This window comes from Manacus candei, unplaced genomic scaffold (genome assembly GCF_025592945.1).
Source record: "Manacus candei isolate 608988 ecotype Guabito, Panama unplaced genomic scaffold, ASM2559294v1 h1tg000021l, whole genome shotgun sequence".
Taxonomy (NCBI): domain Eukaryota; kingdom Metazoa; phylum Chordata; class Aves; order Passeriformes; family Pipridae; genus Manacus; species Manacus candei.
The window spans coordinates 3,539,250-3,555,834 of record NW_026138069.1 but is presented as its reverse complement, the minus strand read 5'-3'; the positions used below and the strand labels follow the sequence as shown (position 1 = coordinate 3,555,834).

The following is a 16,585-nucleotide window of genomic DNA, read 5'->3' as shown; positions in this document are numbered from 1 at the left end:
GGAAAATGAAATTTGGGCATTCAATCCATAAGAATCACTCAGCCTAAGCAAACTCACAAAAAAACCCACAGCAACTCTTATCTAGGGTGGGAGCTGCTAAATGCCATCGGGGGGGGGGCATTTAGGCATGAAATTCTGGAGTAGAGGTCAGCATAAGACGCATATAAGAATTAAAAAACAAAGATCAGATTGGCTTGCGCAGAAGACTACTAAACAGAAGAGTGACTTTAAAATCCACAAATCTCCATGCCCTTAAACAGAAATGTAGTGCAAGCTTCCCAATACTTCAAAAGAAATGCTCTAAACACTGGTATGAAGTCAATCTCTTTTCTGAGTTCCTTCTTCCTTCTTCCTCTAACCTGGACCACCTCAGTAATTAATTGCTAAAAGACATAAAAAACCCCAAAACACTGAGAGATATTTGTCCCACAACAATCAGAGGGTTGGCATATTTTTTTCTCAAAGGTTATCTTACATAGAAGACAACACAGCAGGACACACAGCCACATTTTTGTAAAGCTACTTCAGTTTTCTCCTATTATTGATTGTACCAGTGTAATGGCATGATAACAGCAGGAATTTTTTTTAAAGGAATGGAGAGGACATTGATTAAAAAAGGAAAAAAAAAACCACACACACACAGAGAAAACCCATGTGTTTTTTAGATTATTCATGGAAGTGGTTGCAGAATTGAAAGCAGGGTTAAAAAACTATGCACTTTTCCCCTAAAAATATCAGAGGCAATTTGGTGGTATTTGCAGATGATTCAGAGGAGAAGGTAGGATCATCTTCATATTTATTTTCTAACCTGCTTTTCACTAGAATTTCCCTGCTAAGTCATGAGATGAAGGAAATTTTATGTAAATCTACAGGTAAATTTGAGATTGACAAAGGAGTATGCTTTCCTAGCTGCCTCACATTTCTTTGCAATGTAAGCTTTATTTTTCACAGAACGGATTACAAAGATCATTTACAGAAGTGCAACCCTTAGGGAGGAATGAAAACCATACAAAGATTCATTTCTACTATTTGTGGTTCCACTGAAACAAGATCAATGTCAGAAAAAAAGAAATCATTAAATAGTTTTTCCCTGGAAATGCCAATTCACCAAATCACCCATTTCATGAGAATATACACACTTTCACTAATCTGTAGAGGAAAAGCTTTCCTGGCTCCAAGATGGAATTTTGGGTCAAAACTGCAGAAAAACGTTTATTACACTCACAGATCTTTTCCAAGTTGCGGATTCAGCAGCAGACATTGAGAAAGTGCCACAATAGTTGACAGGAAAGGCACCCAGTGAGAGTGGAGAGGAATTTTTCATATGGAACTGCCGCACTGCAGCTCTGCCTCCACGCCGAAGGCATTGCCCCTTTGGAAGAGTGAATGTCCACTGCACACTCTCCGGTGGGGGCATCTCTACCTTTCTCCCTTTTATTTGTAAGTAAAAGCTTATAAATGCTTCCACTACAGAAAGGGAAAGAATTGAAACTCCTGAGGTTTAGCAGGATCGCTGAGCTTCCTGCGCCAAGCCCCTCCACTTCCACGCTGGGTCTCTGGGGCCACCTGCCGATGGAGGGTCTGCAGGGTGGGGGGGGGTGGTGCAGGACCTCTGCCAAGAACTAGTTTTTGTGGGCATGAACTTGTGTGAGGAATCTGCAGGAGTTAAAGGTAAGGATAAAAAAAACCCCACATCCTTTGCAGTCCTGACAGACTCCTCAGTAGACAAGTGAACTTCTGACTGCTGAAAAGAACTGCGTTACCTCTTCCCTTTCCAGATTTATATATAGATGTTTCCCCTGCTTTTATACCAAGGCATTACTCAACTCTTTTTCTAAATGTATAGTCTAAAGCTATCAAATTATTATGGATCTAATACGTGCAATTAAATCTTACCCTTGAAGGAAAGTTGAGAACTGGTACTCAGAGCATTAAATCAGAGTTTTCAAGGTGCACGTGCAAATCTCTCCCTTCACAACCGCACTTTGGCTGCTTCATCATTTATATATTCATTTATATAGCATTATCTTGCATTAGCTTGCTATTTTCTTCTTAAAAACTAATATATATATTTTCTATGTCTTTTTCCCACAAAATGGGCTTCAACACAATCTTTTAATCTTCACAGTAGATTTGCTTCTCTATAGCCCCTCCACTGGAGAAAAAGAAACACTGTGTATGCAAAATGAAGCACTGCACATTTGGTTCCTAATTCAGGAGTACATCTCACACCACTGATTGTCAAGCACATTTTGCAATTCTCTTTCACTTCACATCTTTTCTATCAGTTTGAGCACAACCCACGTAGATTAATATGCTGATTTATTTATCTTACAATGTTCAACTTAAAACACTACAGAGCTGGCAGTAGAACAGTCCCACAATCCCACACCCTCCACCACAACTTTCTCACAGCCTCCACAAAACTGAATGTCAAACTGCATTCAACAACATAGTACAATACATATTCAACAACTAGATCACTCTCAGAGAGTAACTAAAGGCTTTGCTGAGTTTCAGCTTCAAGGCAGATCCATTCATGGTATTGGACAAGTCTGGCAATCCAAAAATAGCAGTTCGGTAAGAATTAGCAAGAACTGTGATCATGCACAGTAAGGTTTTGCAGGAAGAAAACTGGCATATGTCTCAAAAGTTCTGGGAGCAGGAAAAACAGTATTTACACTAACCACATGTTTTGGCTAATACGAAATATTTGGTGAAAAAAACACTGCACACAAAAGTACAATGTATTCCCAGGCTTATTTCCTTAGCACAAAGCAAATGAGTTTTCAGTGCACATATATTATTTGCCAAGTGCCACCAGTGTGGTCCTGAGGACGGTCTTTGGAATCCAAGGTGGCCAGACATCTTGGTCTTCCTGAATATTTTATGCTTTCTGAGCTATCATCCTCAAAATCATGCAGGCAGACAAAGTGCTCATGCACCCATCCATATGTACACAAGGCCTTTTGTCTTTTTTTGAATTACTGTTTTTGTTAAGCATTTGCACATATGGTCCCAAATGGTAAATGGCCAAAGGTTAAATCTTTAACATAGCAGTATTTAAAGAGGAAGCAGAGTTGTCACAAAGATGCATCCCTTCCACTCTTGTTCATTACAGTAATTTAAATTTTAGGTACTCTCACTAACATCAGATGATTATTTACTAAATAAATAAACAACAAGGATTTATATAAAAGAGTTTAAGAAACAAATCTAAAAAATAGTACTGCTTCATGATTTTCAGAAGAACTAGCCATTTTCTTGTAACCTAGTACATTTAAATAATTTAATGATACGCGCTGAAAACAGTTACCGAAACAGGCTAAGTCCATGTTCAGTTATGTAAGCATAAATCCAGACTAATTTTACTGAAGTTAAAGGAGTTATACTGGATTTGCATGTGTGAGCACACATTCTTGACTTTGAGTCATTTGCTCACATGCTGGATGTAGAGATTGCCAGAGGACTGTGGGTTTCCTTCACCACCCATATTATGCCTCATCGGTGAGTATATACATGTAAATATATAATTATAGGCATATATTTATATATGCAAATACACAATATTCCTTTTGAACGCTAATTCTGAAAATTCAAAATTTGAAGTTATTCTTTTTAAATAAACAACAACCAGACAAAATACAATCTGAAAAAAAAAACAGTCGAAAGAGAACATGAGAGCGCAACTGAGGAAATCAGCAGTTATCCTGGGCCCAGAACTAAACCCTAAATATTATGTTACATTTATGAATGCATTTGGAAATACATATTTTTGAATCTGTAAATGAATACTCAGTTTATATTGCATGTGTACACAGCTCACCATTTCAAATACGTTATATCTGAAATAACACTAGGTAAAAGTAGTGACATACTGCCCTTAAATACTTAAATAGAGTACTGACATGACAAGAATGAGCAGGGACAAATAAATACATTTGCATGTCCAAATCAATTTCATACAATTATTTCTCTCCCTGATTCTTTCAGTTATACAGACGTATTCTCAAGTAGTTACATTATACTCTTTTCTTTTCCTTACTTATACACGAATAACTGAATGAAAAAAATTCCCCATTCTACTCATAAAGTTATGAAAATATATTTTATATAATTAGCCTTCTTTAACTTAAGTACTGTAGAAGTTTTCAAGTTTTTTGTACAAACATTAGTGGATATATTTTAAAGCTTATGATTTTCAAATTCTTCAGTTTCACCTTCTGTGCTTTGATTGTCAAACATCTTTAAATTATGTTTTTCTTTGAAGGAAAATAAACAGTATGCTTTCACCTTTACTAAATATTGTTGATACTGTCTGACAAATATTCTGCAACTTACCCAGGAGGTGTATTTCTGCAGTACAGATTGTCTCAAGGCTGTGAATAAGTTGTAATCTTCAGAACTATGGTGTACTTGGTGCGCAGCCCATATTATATTAACCTCTGCAAAACAAATAATTTCTAATGAGGTTTGTACTAGAGAAAAAAAGCAACATTTGTTTCCCAAGGCCTGTTTTCTTAAGCTAAAAGCAACTAAGCCCCCAATTTACACTTTGCTATTTTACCATATTATAGCAGATAATAAAACCTAACACTCAAAGCTGAGTTTGGGTAAGCTGGGTTATTTGTCTGTCAGTGGACACAAGTCAGCGTGAATTTCATGCTGAGGAAGATGAGGCTGTGACAGGAACTAAAATCATTGCAGGCAGAGCAGAAGGATGTGTGAGATGAGAATTAAATAGCAAGAAAGCCTGAGCTGAGTCCTGATAACACGAATCAATAGGAGCTGTGTTATGGGATTCAGAGAGACAAGGACTGAGGATGCTCTCATGACCACATTTGTTATATTTCAAGACTAGAAGGGGACACAAAATGTTCTAAAAATCTTCTGCATCAAATTTAAACAAATTAACTGGTGTCAGATTTTATGCTGACATTTTTCTGGAATGCATGAATCTTCAACCCACTTGTACCACAGACCACAAAACACTAGTGACAGATGGAAAAACAAGCAGATGGTGCTGGGAACCCTTGACCCAGCCAAAAGAGAGAAGTGGTTCTATTGTTACAGTAAAAAAAAAAGATTGCTAGAATAAGGGCAAAACCAGTGTTAGCCCTGTCTTCTGAAGGCATGACATTTATAATGTGCTGAAGTGAAGAATACTTCAAAATCCTGATTATATTTCAAGGCATTTTCTCATTTAAGTGCAGATCTGGTTGACCCCTCTGCACTGTATAGTGTAAGTATAGTGATATCTGGTCAGTCTGAAGTGGCAAGACAGACAGACATTAGGACAAAAATATTCATGGCCATCAGAGTGTACCTTGATCATAGGAAAAGAGAAAGAGATGTGTAGTCAACGTAGCCCAAATAGTGCCTATTTAGCATAAACCTACCTTTAAGATCTCATGTATTTCAAGGGATGAAGTATACACAAAGCTTGATTACAGAAATTACAATGGACTGGCTGTCTGCCAGTTGGACACTCCCATTGCCACTGACTTGTTTCACCAGAGCCATTAGAGCCTTTGGAGGATATTAGAATCACACTCACAGAACGATCTTATAATGTGTATTTAAAAGTCCTGAAATTGTCTGGTGCCAAGTTTACATCAAATAGTATAGGTCTGGCAATTAACATGCACTTGCAATGTGAAGTAATGCCAAAAAGTCCACTTAATGAATCGCAAGGTATCTTCACCATTTCAGGGGACTAAATAGTCTTGTCACAGGAGGTAAGAGTCTTGTGCTCTGCTAGAAACTGAGAATTTTAAATCTAATTAATTTTGACAAATTACTAATTTACATGAAAACATTTTTGAATGTCCTCTAAGTCCTTGAAAATACTTACAATTGCTGAAATAAATCTGTAATTTCAACTATCACAAAACACTTAACACTGAATCTGAGAATTCTTTCTTCTTTAAATGTATTTGTTCCTGAAGGAAGAAGTGTTCAGTATATCAAGAATTAATGATATCTCTCCAAAAAAAACTCCAACATCATCTCAGTGCCTAATAAGTTCATTAGGAAATTAATTATTCAGGTGAGCTTCAGTATTCAATAATAATTTGTATTTGAAATGTTTCCCAAGACTTCAACAGAAGCTAAATGAGTGAACAAAGCATCTGAAAAGGTGGAGGTTAAAGACCTGTCTCCTTAGTTGTTTTAAAAGCATTTACTTCCTATCACAAACTGTGTGTAACACAAGCCTCCACTCAATGAAGTACAGCTGTTCAAACAGGGTACAGTAACTGGATCTTTCTCCTTTCCCTCAGTCATTTTTCAGCATTATGAGAAGTTCAAGGAAGGGAATCTATGATGATTTTTACAGTCTACTTTCATTGTAGTTAAGGTCAAATGGTTTTCAAAATGAATTACTAAAAAGGCATTTTATTAGGATTCATTTTTCAGTTAAACTGCCTCTTACACTAACAAGTATATGGAATAAGGTAACTGAATATTGGTAAAATGTTAGCCTTTCAGATGTGTGAGTCAGCTTAAATGATCTATCATTCAAAAATATACCACAGGAATATTAGGGACATAAACAAACAATTCTGCCACAAGTAATTTAACTGCTAAAGCTATTTCTGACTTCTTCTGTTACAGCTAAGTGAATTAAATCTTGCTTCTTAATCCTATTCTTGATGACACCAATGGCACAGACTACGTAAAATTCCTTTTCAAAATAGGCAAAATTGATGATTGGAAATGATTTTTGTATTAAAAATTTATCTGAATAAACTGATCACCAATAACTTTTTATTTGAAGCAAAAGAATAACATCATGAAAAAGTGTGAAATAGATCACCCCAAAACTCAGTCTGTAACCATTAGCACATTAAAAATATTACAATCATAATGCCTAGAAGACATCTCTCAAATGCAAGAAACAGACCAAGCATTCTTCAGGGAATACCACTGACTGCTCACCAACTACCCACAACAGAAATGAAATTTTATATGTCTGTAGAAGAGCTGTGGTTTCACTTTTTCATACCTAATGATGATAACTTGAAAGAAAATGATAAAAATTATTTGAAGGATGATGAAATCATAAAAGACTCCCTCACATGCACTTTCTCATATGTATTATTACATAATGACCAATAAAGAGATCAAGATAGAGACAGACAATTCCAAAACAGATTTAAAAAAATCAATGTAGAAAATAGGAAGTATTACTGAATTTTATAGAACTCTCCAGTCAAATTCTACTGTGAGGCCACAGAAAAAAATTAGGTGATGGAATTAGAGAAGCCACCAAGACAATCTTTAATCGAATTTTTGTTGTTTCATGATTCAAACTTGATTGGTAAATACAATTTAAAAAACAGATAACCACAATACAGTTATGCACAAACCTCCTATTTTTAATTCAGGAGAGTGAACATCACAGAATCATAGGATAATTCGGGCTAGAGAGAAACACAGGAGGTCTCTAGTCCAACCTCCTGCTCACAACAGGATCAGCTTTAAGTTCCTGAGTACTACACCCAGATGGTCTCGGAAAACTTCTGCATCTTCTGCTGTTATGAAGAACTATAACTGAAGATAAAAGTGGCATTTCCTTTTCATGTAGTTGTGAGGAAAGTTATACAAATCATAACCTAGCACAGCGAGGACCTCCTTTCCTTGTGTGGTGCTCCCCAGATTCCTGTTAACAGATGGAGACCTGACGAACTATTTGCATCTTGCTACTGGAGTTAATTGTTGTTTCGTACATTATTATTATTACCATTGTAGTGTTTTTTTCATCATCCAATTTAAAGTGTAAAAGAATTAGTATGTAATCACAACAGAGAATAAATGAGGCCATGTAGCTTGGTGAGGAAGGAAAGAAAATTGGTGCTACAGAGAAATTTCTCGATGATGGACAGGCCCTCAGTTTTTACCCCAGCCTTTTCAGTCTCTATGAAGTTGTCTCAGAGTCAGACAGGCAGTTGGTAAAATCAGTGGGCTCCAAGCAGCTGAGAGATTTGTATCTTTAAACTAATTCTAAAAGGAAAAGAAGATTTGTCATTTTAGAGTTAGTTCAGTATATGAATTCTGTTGTTATAGGAAAGAAAATAAGTAGCTGAGGGAAGTGGTCTGAAGAAGCAGAGGTTTTGAGGGAACTTAACAGTAGCCTTGTAGCACTGGCTATCAAGAAGCTTGAGCCAGGTTTTTTGGAGCAGTCCCACTTTTCTTTTCTGAGTTTTCCTAAATGAAGGTAGATTATTGATGTTAGTCTCCTTTTTCTTCCTTCCCTCCTCCTCCTAACTAATAAATAAAATGTAATGTTTCCCACACTTTTACAATCACAGTGGTAAGGCAACCTATGATTTTACTTAGCCTTTTTTTTTTATTTATTTCAAATTACTTTTTCATTACTTCTCAAGTCCCTTTCTATGAGTCTCCAATACAGATCCAATGCCTGGGCCATACTTCACTACTTCTGAAGTATTTCCTTCGTGGTAGTAGAAAATGGTCATCATGCACATAAGATTCCTCTTTAAGAATGCATAGTAGAGAGAGGTCAAAATGAGACTTTTTTTTTGGTTAATTTCTGTAATTATAAGTAATTTGAACAGCCCAATACATTTTGGTTAACAAGAGAGAAAATGTATGCCAAAGAAACCCTGTAGTCATTTCAAAGAGTGATGTCAATGAAAACAGCCATTTTACAAAATCCTCAAAAATCAGTAAAATGGTAAAGGTTGGATGGATCTTGAGTGAATAAAAAAGATTAGATAAGACCTTTTAATTAAAATATGTGGTTTCTCTGCATACAGCCTTATAAGACCTGGCACTAAAGTAATATGGAAAAAAATACAGATGAATTATGTAAAGTTTCCATTCTCTTTCAGTCAATACTGACTGTACCTAGGGGAACAGGTGAAAGTTTCCCTTCGGTACCTACTTAAATTTAAACAGAGCCTTCAGTTTTGCTATGCTTGCTATCTTTTACAAGACTAGATACCTTTAGCATTCAGTGAGGAATGGAACTACAATTTATCTAGCCAGAAACTTAAAAGACAGCAAAATTACATTTACTAAGCTATGGATTACCACATTACAATGAAGTCCACAAAGCCAAGCATATGGCAAAGAACCCCCTTGTCCATGGTGTGGTCCCCACTGACCTAATCTGCTGCTTCTTACAGCAGCTGTAACCTGTAGGGTTTCAGAAGCAAAAAAGAGATCATCTCATGGGTCAACTTCTCTCCAGTCAGAATTAGTAGAAACCCCAGGACAACCAAGGAAAGGAAAATGGCGTAGAAGGTAAATTTTTCAGTCATTCCTTTTCTATGCATTTCAACTGTTCCTATAAAGATAAAACAGTGAAAAATACATAGTATTTAAATAATTTATCTGCTAAGCTATTGGCTTTTCTTATCCACAAAAAACTCCGCGTGATTACTCACAACCCTCCTGCCTTGTTCTAATTGATTTGTTCATAGAATCACTGAATTCCCTGAATTGGAAGGGACCCACAAGGATCATCAAGTCCAATTCCTGGTCCTGCACAGAACAGCCCCCAGAGTCACACCATGTGCCTGAGAGCATCGTTCAAATGCTTCTTGAACTCCGTCAGGCTTGGTGCTGTGACCACTTCCCTGGGGAGCCTCCACCCAACCACCCTCTGGGTGAAGCAGCTTTCCTAGTAGCCAATCTAAACCTTCCCTGACACAGCTTCATACCATTCCCTCAGGTCCTGTCACTGATCTCACCACAGAGAAGGGATCAGTGCCTGCCCCTCCTCTTCCCCTCATGAGGAATTTGTAGACTGTGATGTCTCCCTTAAACCTCCTCTTCTCCAGGCTGAACAAGCCAAGTGACCTCAGCTCCTCATATGGTTTCCCCTCTAGGCTGTTTACTATCTTTGAAGCCCTCCTTTGGACACTTTCTGATAGCTTAATATCTTTCTTACACTGCAGTGACCAAACTGCACACAATATTCAAAGTGAAGCCACCCCAGTGCAGAGCAGAGTGGGACAATCACCTCCCTCAACCAGCTGGTGATGCTTTGCCTGATGCACCCTAGAACACAGTTGCCCTCCTGGTTGCCAGGGCACTTCAGACTCATGTTCAGCTTGCTGTTGACCAGGAGCCCCAGATCCATTTCCAGCTTCTTATTACCCAGTCTGTACATACATCCAAGGTTGTTCAGTTCCAGGTGCAGAATCCGGCACTCGTCTTTGTTTAACTTCATGTGTGTGGTGATTGCCAAGCCCTCTAACTTGTCTAGGTCTCTCTGCAGGGCCTATCTGCCTTCGAGGGAGTCAACAGCTTCTCCAAATTTAGTGTTCAGTTGATGCTTTTTAAGAATTTGAATAAATCTCTTCTCATGTAGAGCTTTTTCACAGAATCTCATTCCCTGATGGATTCTACACTTGCACTGGGTGAACAAACACTGAGATAGAGCACCATCTAAACTTTGTTACTGGAAAGGACAATTATCAGATTTTTTTTTAATAAAAGTTGGCTAAAAACTGTATTTTGGGACCCAGAGTGGATGCCTTTATTAAAATTCCGAAGTAACCCTAGATTCTGTTCTACCTCGCAGTAAAAACAGAAATCTACCTACACAAATTACTTATAATCTCCTCAACAGAAGTAGATATGATCTGTATGCAACCCTCCTGTTCAGTCTGTTGTGGTGTAGCCCCTCTTTTGTGAGTCTTCTGAGACAATTTTGCTTTATGTTTTTTGTTTTAGTGTTGTTCAGTCAGAGTTGCAGGAGAGGTGGTTTGCCAGAAGGCTTTGCTTCCTGCTTATTAGAAATATAATTCTTTAGGAAAAATTCTTTCCTCAGTTACGTTAGTAGAGCTGTGCAGGTTTAATGAGACCAGGATTAGATCCAAGGAATTTATCTGGAAGGCTCTGTTATATACCACACACTAAGAAGCATGTATACAGGGAAATGTACATCTTTTTTTGCTTTGTTTTGGTTTTTTGTGTGTTTTTTTTTAATAAGACACATTTTCCTTACATTGTGGCGTTGGCTAAAGTGAGTGTTAGCAGTTTGTATTCTCAAGACGATCACATATGTAAATCAAAAGACTGGCTGTAAGGAGATCTGAGTACAAGTGGTGAATTAAATTTGATTCACTATAGACCTTCCAACAGTTGTCTTAACTTTCTTCTTCTTTTTACTGAGAAGCACGTATCAGTGCATGTCCTTGACAGAGACCAGTTCTCAAAATTTCAGAAGTAGAAGTTCCACCACTGTTTGAAATACATTAGCCATTGCTCACAGAGCAATTGGTGTGTCAGGAGAAATGAACAACTCAGAAGCATCTTTTAAGCCTCAGTATTATCTAGTCTTCTTTGGTCATTTTGCAATGAAATATATATTGCACTACCCAGGTAATGCCAGGATAGGCAATAATACAGCATGTCACAAAGCCAGTGCTAAGGAGAAAATAATGCTACCATGAGACACTCGGCATCCTACATAATCATAATCCAGCAGCTTAATTAGGAGATTTCTCTTGGCATTCAGCATGGGATTCATCTGTGCTCCAAGACGTGATTTTCTGAGCTTTGTTCAGGACTATCTCTGTTTTTCAGCCCTCTTCTTACGTTACTGTATGCAGTCAGCAAACTATGAGTGGGCTAACTTGTAATCAAGTAATACATGGTATATGCTCCCATGTCTTAAAAGCCAAAATTTGGAGAAACCTTCTACAAAACCCCTCTCCAGGTCTATGCACAAGCCAAAACCTCCTGCTTGATCTGCTGCCATACCATTTGAAAACACAAATCTGCTCCCACACAAAAAAAATCCACAATAAGATCTGCAAAACTTAAGTTCCAGAATGGGCTAGGGAAACGTGGGAAGAATCAAGATAAGCCAAAGTATTACATATGCTACCCAGAACAAACAACAGACCAGATCATATCCCCTCTTAGCAAGAATCTGGGGGGCTGTGAATTATACTTAGATACACTTCTGAATCTGTAAAATATTTAAGATGTCATGTGGTTAGGAAAGCAGAGCTTGGCCATGTGAAAAATAACAGTCCTTTCAACCTGTACAAGCCCTATGTTTTTTCCTGGCATCCTCATAAGCAAGGGACATCAATGGAAAGGCTAGAAAAAGCCACAGCATTCCCAAAGACTCTTCCAGTAGGAGCAGTTCTCTTGGAAGCTAAGCTGCACAGACCAAACTTCATGTAGCATAGTTATATCCATGTAAACCAAAGTAAAAATCTCAGTTAATTACATTAGGGCAGTCCTAACCCATGGCCTGTGGGCTTTTCATACAGTTTCCAGGAACTGAACAGTCTCTCTCAATATACACCAGGCAAAACCATAAAGGAATAAAGGTTATCAGGTAAAATTCAGAAATTAATTAACAGTGACTCAATCTCTTAATTCACTCATAGTTCTGTCAGAAAATGAATGTGAATTCCTTTGTGTGAAAAGATATTGAGAAGAGAAAGGAACCAAAGCAATTTTAGCATGCAAATGTTGGATTTGGACACTCCCACAAACAGGAAAAATTCATAAGAAGAAGAAAAACACAGAAGGAATGAAGTTTTAGTACTGTGTTTATCTGTAAACTCTGAAAATAGTGGAATTTAGCAAGTCTTTCAGTCCACAGCAGGTATCTCACACAAATTCTGCTACACCAACTTGCCTGACCAACCTGTTTTTCACATCTTCCAATTTCAAGTGCTCTAGTTGTTTGGAGCAGCTCTGCAGCTAGTTAAAGCTTTATTTGCCTGAGCTCTGGATGACCTCTTTAGCAAAAATATGAGTCTCTAGATTGTGACGAAACACGACGGCAGCAGCTCTTACACTTTCACTTGTCTCCTTCATTTGTGTATGAGGCTTGATTTGGGTATCCTGTTTTCCAGTTGTTGAGGCTTTCATAGCAGATTCTTTAGGTGTAACAGTGTTAAAATAGCTCTGATTTGTACCAAAAAAAAAAAAAAAATTGGTGCCATGGCAATTTCAAGGATAACTAAACCATAGCATAAAATCCTATTTGTGAACCCAGTCCCAAGCCCTGTCAAACATTTCCCACCAATGTTGACCTCAAGTTTTTCCCAACTACCCTTTCTTTAGTAAGGGTTCCTACTGGTTTATCCACCCTCTACCCTCACAGCCTCTTGACTGAGTGACACAGTATATGTTAACTTCTGCAACTCATTGATATAGAAACTTTTTGCAGCACTTCTCTCTTTCTGCACCTTTTTTTACTACAAAGAGGAGCATATGGCTCATTAATTTCACAACTATAAATCATCCTGTTGGTGAAATTAGGTTTATATATTAAAATAAAACCTGCAACAAATTTCTGTGTAAAGGAGAAGATCCCCAGCAGCTGGGGCAAAGTGATTTCTACAGATCTGTGCCACTTTATACAAGCTGCAGACTTGACTGAAGCCTCTCTAAATATGGCTGATTACAGCACTGGCAATCTTTAGTTCTGAGCTTTTGCCAACCTGTATAATATAACTTAGTGTTACTGAATATTGATGTCAAACTGTGGTATAAATGTGTGAAATGCATTAACTGTTATAGAATTAGCACTGTATTCATTAGCCTGATGATAAAAAGAGAACTGAGATTAAATTAAATAAATTCTTTTTGAAAAAAAAAAGGTACTTCAGAAAACCTAAAAAATAAATAAATTTTACTTCAGTTCTTTTCTTTTATTATTTTTCCTTCCCCAAAAGTGTCTCAGCCACTGAAATGTCAGCTTATGCAATTTGAGAACGTATTCATCTTGGAGGATCTTAGAAGGAAATTGCTGCAATGAAATGGAAAAAAAAAAAGAAAAGATAATTCTCCTTTTGTTTTTTTTTTTGTGTGGGGGAGTGGGGGTGAGAGTTCTCATTCTCCTGTATTCTGGGCTGTCTTTACAAAAGATTGATGGTTGGTGTCACCGTTAGGAAGTGCAAACTGTTCAGCTTCATTGCAATCTATGTCCTCATCCTCTTGCTCTGCAGGATACCACATACTTTGGCAGGCAATATTCAGATGGGAAGCACTTTAATGGCAAGAATGGATACCAGTGAAACCTTTTCCCACAATGTTCAAAACTCTGAATGCGCATACGTTAAAGCAACATAAAGCTGCAGGATATTAGGAAGAAAACAATAACTGATGCTAACCCATACACACATTAATCTTACTTTTTTGCCCCTCAGAACAATACATTCAAAGAATGCTAGGGAAATAAACATACTCGGGAGGAAAAAAAAAAACAAAAAACGATGAACTCGAATGAATTGAAGTCTTCCAACCTGAAAGCATAAACACACTTCTTAAAAGAAAATATTCATGGTCCCTTCATGTAACTTTTTTACCTTTTAGGTTGAATTCCTGCATTCATTTATTTGATTCATCATCAGTAAGAATTAACACTGATAAGTCAACAGAGTTATTCTGGTATAAAAGAGGAATTAGCTCTCCTCTCCTCCAGAGTGTTCTAGATGATTTATTAAGCCAAGTTCCTGAATGATAGATGTGTGGAAATGCAGACTAGATTTGCAAATGAATCTATTGAAATTTACAGAGATATTGGTAAAGCCTGGGGGACATCAAGGCACACCACCTCCCTTAAATAAACTTTTAAAATATTTTAGGAAAAAAAACATTTACACCTGACTTTTGTCCCAATCCTTCATTGATTTGCAAACCACAAAAAAGACAGGCAAACACTTTAGGCAATGCACATGAATTTTGTACTCTCTACGGACCTGATCCAAAACTTAGTGAATTGAGTTGAAAAATATCCATCATACTTTAACATATTTTTAAGCAAGTTCATTACATAGTATTCAACTCAAAACAAAGGACACTTAAGCCTTTGAAGTCACGTTCAGGTATGTAGTGAGTTTAGCCACACGTATTTATTTATACATTTGTTTTACAAGTGTCAAAATATTTCTCACAGAAATAAAAAGAACCAATATAGTTATGGATACCACTTATTAAGTAGTGATAGTTCCATTGTATTTGGTAGCCATGCAGTTTATTTATTGCATATGTGATACTTCCATAAATTACCTTTGGACCTGTGTTGTCAATACTTATTCTGCACTCCCATTCCTAAAAGCACATAGTTGACCATAGATCCTCTGTGTCCATCAAGTAATTACCTATTCCTGCATCTGTCATACAAAGAAATTGGCTCTGGACATTATTAAGCATGCTGAAACTTTAACAGCCTTTTCCATTTATCATTCTAACAAGAAGGACATGGAAGCCATTTAGACAGACAGATTAGATAAAGAGAGCAGAACACAGGTAACTGTCAAAGCAGGCAACCTCAATTTAAATGTGAAGAAGAAAGGGGGCATATTAGCTTGCCTCTACACCCCACCAGGCTGGGACCCATCTGGTAGAGCCCACCCCCAAATGTGTCAGCTAGGATTATCTAGAGGATGCCTCTAGCACATGGATGCTATCTTCAGAGTTTTCTCTCCCACCACTCCCTACCCTGTCTCTTCAGCAGGGAACAGACATATGCCTCAACTAGGACTGCACAAGTAGGTGTTTACATTGGAACCATCCACAGGGATCCAGGTACTAGCAGCATGATCACATTTAGGTAGAAGGCATGAAACAGCCTCTAAGAAAGCCTTTTATTTGAATGCCCATTGCTGCTAGTGCTAACTCTTGAACTTCAACCATCAGTCAGAGGAGTTACTTTACACTCCATTTCCTTTTTCCACAAAATATTGATAAATGATTACTAGTTGAAGACAGGTGAAGCCACACACGGTAGAGTTTCAGGTACAGAGCTCATTTCAATGTGTGCCATAAATTCTGCTAGTGATGTTTTGGGGGCCAAAGGTACTCCAGCACTACCAGCAAACACTGAAACATATTGCAGGTCTGGAAGTGCAAAACGATGGCTGGCAACACCAGCAGCTAACAGATGAAGCCAGAGGTGCAGGAGAGCAGGAATACCAACAGGCGCCTGTGATGCTAATTCAGACTGATTTGTCAAAGAGCAGCTATAGCACTTGACCTGTAAAGGCACTCCTCCTACATGCTCACTGGGTTTTGCAGCCACATGTCTCCTGAATGATATTGCATTTTCTGACTTTAAAGGCCAACAGCTAGTGGCTGGATAATTAGTACCAGAGCTAACAGAAAGGAAAGGATTTCAGAGACAGAAAATAACAAGTATGGAAAAGAATGATATTTAACTGATTAATAATGACATTTTAACACATCCCACTGTAAATTAATTATTTTTTATCCTTTGTCTGTTTGCTCTAAGATATAAAACAAGCTAAGACTGAAGGCTCAATGCTGGATGCATCTGTTGTACTTTGTACTTTCCACTTTCCAAACACACAAAAATCAGCATTAAAGCTATGAAGTGAAGGATACTAGACTGCAGACTTACCTCAACCACTAAAATTGTATATAGGAAACAGATCTGCCTAAGAAAAGTAGGCTCCTCTACTTTATAAATTGTCATTATTATCTGGCAAGGATAGGGGATTTTATTTTCAATATAAAAATAGGAGGGTTTTTGCTGCTTTGAGATTTCTGGTTAAAATCCATTGCTAAGAACCGACCCAAAATGAGTGTGCTATTGGCTTCTTTAGGCAGATTGTGCCAA

General features: G+C 37.5%; 1 protein-coding gene across 2 annotated transcripts in view; it reads right to left on the bottom strand.

The window, feature by feature from the left end:
• Window positions 1–16,585, bottom strand: part of AGMO (alkylglycerol monooxygenase) — a 189,231-nt gene that overhangs the window by 106,191 nt on the left and 66,455 nt on the right. For both annotated transcript variants that reach the window (XM_051785980.1, XM_051785981.1), the window contains exon 4: window positions 4,342–4,445. In XM_051785980.1, the coding sequence (XP_051641940.1) occupies window positions 4,342–4,445 (104 nt within the window). The remainder of the gene's footprint in view (window positions 1–4,341; window positions 4,446–16,585) is intronic.